Genomic DNA, 9,938 nt, shown 5'->3' on the forward strand with positions numbered 1-9,938 from the left:
TGTTTCCTCCTTATCTTGGGAGTTCTGCCAGATGTCCTTGCGGCCCCTAAATTCTGCATTTGTGGTGTGCACTATGGGGCATCCACTCGTCCACAGCGGTACATCCTTCTTCCCAAGCCTTGTTAACCTCCCCTGGCTCTGAGAACATGGAAGCCTGTCCAGCCCCAAACCTTAACAAGGCATTTCTACCAAAAAATAATTTGCTTTTGGCGCACCTGGCCATCACTTAGAGGTTCCCGGCAGCTCTCTGTTTCACAGACTCAGTCTCCTTTCTCACTGATTAGGCTGGAAAGCAGACAAAAATCAGACAACCATTCGTAAGAAAATCTCACAGATTCCACATTTCGCCACATCCAAGCCGTCCGGACGGGTGCGGGACCCCGGCACGCCGCAGTCCCTGCTGTTTCCGGCCGTTCCCGCTGCTCGGAGATCCCCGAGCGGATCCAGATCCGGATCCGGATCCGGATCCCGATCCCGATCCCGATCTCGCCCCCCCAGCGCCGCGCGCGCAGCGCCCCCTGCCGCCGGCAGCGCCCACGCGCGCGCCGGCCCCACCCGCGGGGCTCGGCCGCCGCGCTCTCGCGAGACCGGCCCGTGGTGGGGCCGTGACGCGTCCCCCCGGCCCGGGGCTGCTCCGCGGCGCTCCCGGGGCCGCCATGGCGGCGGGGGACGTGGAGTCCTCGCTGGAGCTAAGCCTGACGGGCTCCGGGGCGCTCCCCGGCGCGCTGCCCCCCGCCCGCTCGCGCATCTTCAAGATCATCGTCATCGGGGACTCCAACGTGGGCAAGACATGCCTCACCTACCGCTTCTGCGCCGGCCGCTTCCCGCAGCGCACCGAGGCCACCATCGGCGTGGACTTCCGCGAGAGGGCCGTCACCATCGACGGCGAGCGCATCAAGGTACCCGGGGCCGGGCCGGGCCGGGCCGGGCTGAGGGGGCGGCGGGCGGAGAGGCAGCGCCCGGCACGGTGCTGCAGCGGCCGGGAGAGCGGGCTGGCCGGGCCGCAGCCCTGGCAGGGCTCTGCCAGCCTCCGACACCGCCGTAGCGCGGAGGTTCGGTTCGGCGGGGCAGCATCGCCAGCAGCCGCGGCTGTGTCTGCCCTGAAACTGCTCCCTGCTGGCCTTGCTCCTGCTGGAAAGGTTGTCACGGTGTAGGTTTCTGGGATGGTGAACCAATTCCTGCCGTAGGCCAGACCTTCTTGCGTCTTTTGTCAAATGCTGATCAGTAATTTATCCTTACAGTGGACTTGTATATAGATCTCTTAGCAGTAGTTCAGACAAGTCTTACTTGTCCCTGTTATCAGCACCGTTTTGCCTCCGAGAAATTCTGCATCTTTGTTCATCGGGCATCACAGTAGTTTTAACCTTCAACACCACAGAGCTATGTAGGTGACACTGTTATTATCATTTTGCGTTCAAAATATTAGGAAATTTAATATTGTTCAGTATTGAGCAGTGTGTTTCAACTTCTAATTTTTACGAATCTGTTAAGTTTGCTGTGTGATGATTGTAAGCATCATTTGCAGAATACTCTGTAACAGCTTACAGATGCAGTTTGTTTACTAACATGGTTTTAAACAGAATCCCCATCTGCTTCTGTATTACAGTTGTTTCTATGAGAAAGGCTCAGTTGTGCAAAAAAAGGAAGTTGAGTCTTGAGGTCTTGAGCTTGTACTTGGGCATTTTTTATCTTCAGGTCTTACAAGTACAGCTTACAGTTATGTAGCTGAAAGCTATAGTTTTTCCTTTCTTATTTATTGACTAAAAGATTATGGAGGATATATAAGAATAGGAGAACCAATTTGCTTTCCTGCTCCTGTAGGATTTTTATCTCATATCCTTTTTCAACTAAAAAAGAAAGGTGAATAGGAGTTTTTGTTGGTGGTTTGGTGGGGTTTTTTTTGTGTGTGGGTGGGTTTTTTTTTTTTTTTTTGTTTTTGGGGGATTGTTGTTGTTGTTGTTTTGTTAGTAAAACCACTGACTAGAATTTCTCTGACAGTTGAAATTTTGTACTCCTTTGTCCAGACAGAGGAGAGACCTCCTGAGGCATATTGTCTTGTCAGCACCATCTTATTCACTGGCATTTTCATCACGGCTGAATGATGCCTGACCTTTGTTGGAGAGAAGTGAAGAACATAGCATAATCCACAGCTCTTAGATGCTTCACATGGGTTGTTCTGCCATTCTGATATATGTGTTTCTGTAGATTGTTTTGCTGTATTTTTGAAAGTAGTACCTGTAAAAAAAACTGGTTCTGGTTGAGGAGTGAAGGAGGCTCTTCTGAGACACCTTGTTTTGTGCAAGTTCTGTTTCAGCATTAAAGGAATAAATGTTATCCTTATGGCCAGGACCCTGCTTCTTAGTGGGAGTGTTGTCAAGTTTGAACTGATTTTGGCTGGTTTTGGCAACTTCTCTTACTCCTCTTCACCTGTCTCTCATGTAGCAGTCAGCTCCAGCAGCACCAGTTGAACCAGGAGAGAGCAGATCTGATGAACTAAATTATTGTAGTCCTTACTGTGCCCTGAAGGGAATTTTTCCTCTTGCATCAAAGTAGGTTATAAAGTAGTGTCTTCTCCCTTCCCCCAGCCAGCTGGATGGTTCTTTCTTGTGCTCTTACAGCAGTAACTGTTTCCTTCACAGCTGGAAAAGTGCTGTGTCATTGACAGGAACACAAGCACAGTTCTTCTCGCTGATGGTCTCCCACACATCGATTGTGTAGCATTCCAAGGCATAGGAACAAGTATATTCCTTGTACAGTAGGCTGACAGCTTCATATCAAACAGTGATGCCTAAATGTGATGAGTAAATTGAAACTTTCAACAAATGGATTTACTGCCTTCTAAATTTTCCTCTTCCTCAATTGATCTAAACATTGAAAACTGAAGAAAACAATGATGTCAGTCTTCACTGACCTACATTAAGAGAGCAAAGCACAAATGAAATTCAAATAAGAACGTCTGAACATCATGTTCTGTACCTTTGAGCTATTCCAAATTTTTTCCCTTTTTAAAGGAGACATAGCATCAAGGCCAATTGTGTTTTTACCAGTGTGTTATAAACCACACATACAAAGTGAGTCTTTGTTTAGAAAAGAGCCTTCCTGGACCAAAAAACAGAAGATGGGTTGTGATAGCTGAGGCAGTGTATTTAATATTTTTTACGCCGTTTGTCTTTCCCAGGGAGTGTGACCAAGTGATTCTGTGCAGTTTTATTAGCTGAATTATGCTGTTAAAACAAATATTCAAACTACATATTTTAAAGGGCTGTTATGAAATCTGTGGTCCCCTGAAGATGGGTGTTATTGGACTAACAATGAAATAGTAATCTTCATGTTATTTCATCGGTGCACACCCATTAACATGAACATTTTCAGTGTTGTTTTTCAGAAGAGAAAATATTTGGGGTGAGAGGCAGAAGTGGAACAATTTTGTCAAGTTCACCTTGAACCAGAAAAAAAAGAAATTTCTCAAATGTGTAGTTTTCAACATTGGGAAAGGATTTACCTCTCAGTGCAAATGACTCAGTTGATAATGCCCTTCAAGCGTGAATGCTGTATGTAAATGAAATCTTGGAAGAGCTGTAGTTAAAGATTCACTTGCAAGTTATGTAAACCTTTAATTTAATTTCCCCATCTTTACCCAAGGCTGGCGGTACACTTGCAGATCTCTCCTTGACTGAAGCATGACCAATTTCTGCTCTGTGAATAACTTGGGGAGAGAATTGTAAGCTCACAGCTGCCTATGAAAATTAAGTCCCTCCTTAAATTAATTTGATATAGCATTTTCTAAGATTATCCATATGATTTCTTAACCTGATATTGTCTATACATAGGATTACTTCAGTCTGTGCTTCTTTTTCCTCAAATTTCTCAAATTCATGAACATTTTCTATGAGTCTTCTGACTTCATGATGTTTTATAAGTGCACAGAACTGGAAGTATGTCTCACTTGGGTGTGTGACTGAATCTTCCCCAAATTTAGGTGCCTGTTTAGTCCAATTGTGTAGACTCATGGAGATGCTGTCAGTTATGCCTAGAGTGTAATACCATTGGCAAAAAGAGGGGGTTTCTGTGGGAAATAGTAAAGGTAAGATGATATTCAGAAAGTTAGAAATTCAGGTTTACTCTAAAATGAGACAGATTGCAACTGAGTACCATTTCATGGGATCAGAGCCAGGGCAACTTGCCTTGCTTTTCCTAACAATCTTAATGACCCTTTCAGAAGCAGCACCCAGGTCTTTCTAAGTGTCTGGATCAAAAACTGCAGAGAACTGGACTAGGCTACAAAAGCCAAGCTGCTCTGATGTTCTCATGCAAATTCTCATCTCCACTGTTGCAACCAGTAGCTGCCATTCCCACCTGCTCTGGTCTGAGGTTTTTTTTAGGATGGGTGACCAGGGTTGAACATAATACTGCAGAAAAAGTCACACCATCTGAAACATCTTTTGCTCTTTTTTCTTCAGTCTGTCATATGACTGATTCATAACACCCCCGTGATTGACTCGTGGATCTGGATTGTCATCCTTTAAATAATTCCCAACCTGATGAACCCTGTGCTTAAAGAAAAACTCCTTATTGTCAGTCACTGGTATCAGGACTTTGCATCTGATTCTATTCAGTTTCACTGTATTTCCACTGTTGTAGCTTTCAAAACAATTTTATATGATACTGTAGTCCTCTATCACTGATGCATCTTCTTGCTTTTAGCAGATTTCCCTTGCTCTTGGACTTCCTTTTTTTCTAATATAAAAAGTCACTGGTTAAAGTGGTAAACAAGACAACTTTCAAGATATTTGCAGTTTCTAAAGAAGTTTTACTGAAACATTTGGATCAAAGGAATGCAGAGCTATGATAATGGGAGAACAATTTCAACAATTACATAGTAGCTCTGACTTTCATGAGAACAGATTAAATTTAGAATTTATCTTCATTGTCTGCAGAACACTTAGTATTCCTTGAATTCTGAGTCTCAAGAAAAACTTTCATTCCCAGGAGAAAGAACTTTCTGCTCAAAAGCCAAATCAAACTAATCAGACTGCCTCAGCCATTAGTGATCAGCTGTATAGGACAGACAGGGAGCTAGGACTCAGCTTTTTCCCAAAAAATCAAATGTCTTTCAGATGTTTCATTATCACTAAGGTATGTGTGATAGAGCCACACACCAGTTTATTTCTGACAGGGTACGCGTAATGTGGGGGTGTAGGTGAAGGGGTTCTGACTGCTGTGCACTGCAGTTCTTATCTCCTGAAGAGCAAGTTTGTGTAAACATTGCTGTCCACAATTCTGTAGCATTTTTTACATGTCTGAGGACTCCAGGCTTCCATTACACAGGATGATCAATGTATTTAAAATTTCTATTAGCTGTTGCTTACATCTGCTGGTGCTGCAAAGCTTGTTTTGTTTTATTTTGTTTCAATCTGGACCCCAGAAATTTGAAAGCATTTCAGTTCTTCTGAATGTCTTTCTATTCTGACTATGCTTCTAGCACTTGTGTTCAGTCTGGTTTGGACAGAATGGTGTGTACCTGGAAATGATAGTCACATCTTAAGTTAACAGGAGGTTTTATACTTTTCCTTTAATTTTTTTCTTTAATGCCTGCCTAGATACTACAAACCATAGTATGATCCCAGTTAAAGCGCTAAATAAGCAAGTTAGATGTGCATAGCAGGAGGGTTTGATTCCAGCACACTGCAGAGAAAGATTTATTTGTCCTCTTTTTGTTGGTGATGTTGAAATCAAGCATGGTTTGATTTCTTCCTACTTTTGCATGGCAGTTAACATCATGTAACAACAAAATTTTGGGGAAGATGAGATTATTTTTGGCAGTAACAAAAATCATGTCAGCTGAGGGTTGTATTGGGAAGTAATGCTTATTTAATTTTCAAATGAAAGTGCTATTGCTAAGACTTCAGGATTTATTTTTATAAAAATCTTTGAAAATACAGGCTCCAATAAACTTTCAGAAATTTGTAGTTTCTCTCAAGTGTCATCATTCCTCCTGGCCTCACTTGTGAGCAGCTTTGAAAGTTAAAGCATGTGAAATTGTGTGAATACAACAGTTACCTTCAGCACCAACTTGTCAATATGGTTAAGTCAGAAGAATAGATTTCTGTGATCATGTAACTCTTCTCACTACAGGTAATTTGTGTTATTTTCCAAGATGAGTAATAAAACATTTTTTCCTCTCCTTCTCTTTCTGTTTTCAGATACAGCTATGGGATACTGCAGGCCAGGAGCGCTTCAGGAAGAGCATGGTGCAGCACTACTACAGGAATGTCCATGCTGTGGTGTTTGTGTACGATATGACAAACATTGCCAGTTTCCACAGCCTGCCATCCTGGATAGAGGAATGCAAACAGCACCTTCTTGCCAATGATATACCACGGATTCTGGTTGGAAATAAATGTGACCTGAGAAGTGCTATTCAGGTGCCCACGGACCTGGCCCAGAAGTTTGCTGACACTCACAGCATGCCATTGTTCGAAACCTCTGCCAAGAACCCCAATGACAATGACCATGTGGAGGCCATATTCATGACACTGGCTCACAAGCTTAAAAGTCACAAGCCATTAATGCTTAGTCAACCCCCAGATCATGATGAAATACATATAAAGCATGAACCAAAACCTATCACATCCTGCTGGTGTTAGGTCACATTGTCGCTGGTTATCACCTTGTCTTGTTTGCAAGTGCTTCAAAATTATGGTCTTTGGCAAAGTTACAGGTTTTGGTAGCAACTATAGCAAATCTCTTTGGCACTTTAACGTGGTTTTTATTTTAATTTTTCCTGGCGTAGATGTGCCCATCTTATGCTCTTGCACTTTGTAATTGTACTTTCTGAATACTAAAGTTTCACTATAAATACATGGGAACATACTCACTTTGTCAAGTTTTGACAAAGCAATCCTAGTTGAGCTCTTGCTGCCTCTGCCTGAGGTTGTTCTCATCACTTGTGGTAAGATTATAACTAGTGTGCCAGTTTACTAATACTTTTGGTTGCTACTTGTGTTGGAATAATGTAGGAGAAAGAGCCTTTTGTGACAACCAGGGAAAACTTGGGTTTTGGGTCAGCAAGTGGGGAGATTTTTTGGCATATGAAGGAATATTAGGTGGCTACTAGGAAATTAGAAAGCAGGTACCTTTTTATTATAAAAGCAAAAAAAAACCAGCCCTGTCAAAGTTTGGGCTGCCAATGTCGGTGCAAATTGCTAGGTTTGGCCTGTCCTTCCACTATGAGCTTGGTCTGTTTCTTCATGGCAGTGGTAATGAAATTAACTAACATCTCCCTACCTCTAGACAGTAATTTGATACTTAAAACTTCATCAATTTTTCATAATTAGCATGTCATACCAAACTATATTATGTTAACCAATATTGTGGAAAGTACTGTAGCACAGGATTTGGGGTAAAATTGGGACTCTACCTGTCCACAAGTTCTCTGATCTTACTAAAATTAAATTATATATTTCTGAAGGTGCTGTATTTGAGTAGAATGTCTCAGGGTAAGTAAAAACAATTGAGTAAGTAAAAGATTGGGTGAATTTGGCAAAAGCATACTGCTTTTCAAAGATGGGATTTGCAGGGCTTTAAGAGATCGTGAGTGGTTCTCAGATGTCTTGAAAAGCCAACTTGATAATATATTTCAGGAATGGGAATGCTTAGGAATATGGTACATTCTTAAAATATTTCCAAACAAACTAAATTGGGTCTTGAAATATGGAGTAAATCTACCAACTACATCATCAGTTACAAATTTTTGAGGGAAAACCTGCATGTATAATGTTGTGACTGTATGTAGGGCTTCCTTGGAATTACTAATGTGAGCTAGTAGGGGTTAGATGAGGGAAAAAATTCCTCTTGGACCACCTTTTTCTGTGTTCTCATAGTTGCAACTGCTTCTTTTCAGTCCTATCTGAAGATCAAGTTTCATAATAAAAATGGTGCTAAGTTGCACATAGTTGCATAAAGTGAAATGTAAGCCATAGAATGCTATCTATGACTTCATTAACGTGCCATGTCAAACAATGTTTTGTAACTTAGTTTTTGAAGTATAAATGAAGATTTTTTTTTTTAATTGGCAATGTGTAGCATGTGTTGCTTACTGGAAACTCAGTGGAAGGGCTAGTTCAGAAGCTGCCACCCTAATAATCACATTAGAAACAAATTACTGAAACAAGATACCTGTTATTATGTATACTATTACAGTTCCTAAGATGTAATTTCATTGCAACTTATACAGAAAAAAATATGTTGACTTTTTTCTAGATTTTGGAAGAGCATTTAATTTGGTCTTGTATGGTTAAGATGTTTAAAAGAATCTAAACAAAAGGTAGTACTTTTTCCTGTGTAAAGCTGCTTCAATTGTGACAGTATTCTTGCTTAGGAAACATTTGTAAAAGGAAGCTTTTGTATTCACTCTGAACCTTACATTACTAGAATTTACAGTTGTTTCAGAAACAATCACCTTTTAACACTAGTGTCCTTAATGATTTCTTTAAGAAAATGATTGATCTTAAATTGATGTTTATACTATGGTAAGTAAATATGGTTTACAGTCCTGTTGGACAAATTGTTTTTCACTCATGTCCTTAATCCTTTTTCTGAGAAAGATCCTTCTTAATTATTTTTTTTATATAGTAAATATAATTATTTGTATACTGAATATGTCAGCAAGTTTTTGTGGGGTTTTTTGTTTTGTTTGGTTTGGTTGATTTGGGTTTTTGTTTGTTTTATTTGTTTGTTTGTTTTTAATAAAAATACCCCAGAATTAAGAATTTTAAAGTCAGGTTGGGGGTTGGGGTAAGAAAATCATGTAGCTGCAGTGTTACTGTTAAATTTGATCTGAAACACCTGCACATCTGTTAAGTTTTATTTGAGTTACCACAACTTGTAAATAAGGGCGCTCATGTCGTGAAAATTGTGTGCAAATGGTGTTCAAGTGTGTAATTCCATGTTCAGCACAAAGCATGTTCTAATGGTTCTGCCATGGAGGCAGTGTGGTCAGTAATGCAGGGTTCAGTGTTGCTCCCTGGCTTTCAGTGGTGATGTTCTGCCCACAGGATGGATATCAGAGTACTGAAGACATTGTGTATTTTCACTTTACCAGACTGTAAAGTTGTGTTCTTTTGTATGTGTTGGGGGCAGGCAAGGCACAGTCCCAGAAAACTAATAAACGGGCTTTGCCACAAACTGTCACCACTTGTTTTCAATAATTATAATAGAAAGGATTATATAATTCCATATGGTTAAAAAATGCTGTGAGGGAATTAAAGGAGTTTCTAGTTTCTGTCTGTGTGGGTGACAGTTTTTACAAAAAAGACTGTCACAATACTTGGATTACTGTCAGTGCTTTCTTGCAATGACTCTGGGTGATTTTGGGGCGTCTGAAGCACCCACCTGATGGTTCAGAGGCATGTTCAGTGTTTATTTCAGATTCCAGAAGAATGGGAAGTGAAACAACAGTTACAAAAATAGCAATTACTGACCCTTGGATGTAAATCAAGACCCTAAAGGAGTCTTCTCCATTACTCTTCTCCTAGTCTCATCTTGTTTAGAAATAAAACCTCTTTAACTTTTATAAATTTGTCGAAAGTCATATTTCTTGTCCCCTCTGTGAGTATTTTCACTTCACCAGAATGTATAATTCTAATACCCTTTTTTTTCCCAGAGTCCTACTTTTGAGGTCATTGTCTGGTGTTGCTTAACATTGCAATTCCCAGATAAATGTAGAGCCATATGTTATTTAAAAGTACTAGTAGTATTACTTTTAAATGGCAGTCTGGTTTTTCTGTGGAAATCAGCACACCACCAACAAGTAATCTTAAATCTAGAGCCATAAATAACATTAGAAGTCGTCATTATTCTAGGACTCAAAAAAAATGCCACTGTTCTGAGGATGTGGGATTTTTTTCTCCTTCCTCTGTTGATGCAGGGTGCCCAAA

General features: G+C 40.9%; 1 protein-coding gene across 1 annotated transcript; it reads left to right on the forward strand.

The window, feature by feature from the left end:
• The first annotated feature begins 591 nt into the window (after positions 1-591).
• On the forward strand, positions 592-9,283 carry RAB33B (RAB33B, member RAS oncogene family). Its single transcript, XM_009097523.4, has 2 exons — positions 592-899; positions 6,204-9,283. The coding sequence occupies exons 1-2, from the start codon at positions 657-659 to the stop codon at positions 6,645-6,647; spliced, it is 687 nt and encodes a 228-aa protein (XP_009095771.3). The 5' UTR covers positions 592-656; the 3' UTR covers positions 6,648-9,283.
• Positions 9,284-9,938: the final 655 nt, after the last annotated feature.

The sequence above is a fragment of the Serinus canaria genome, chromosome 4 (assembly GCF_022539315.1).
Source record: "Serinus canaria isolate serCan28SL12 chromosome 4, serCan2020, whole genome shotgun sequence".
In the NCBI taxonomy this organism is placed as follows: Eukaryota; Metazoa; Chordata; class Aves; order Passeriformes; family Fringillidae; genus Serinus; species Serinus canaria.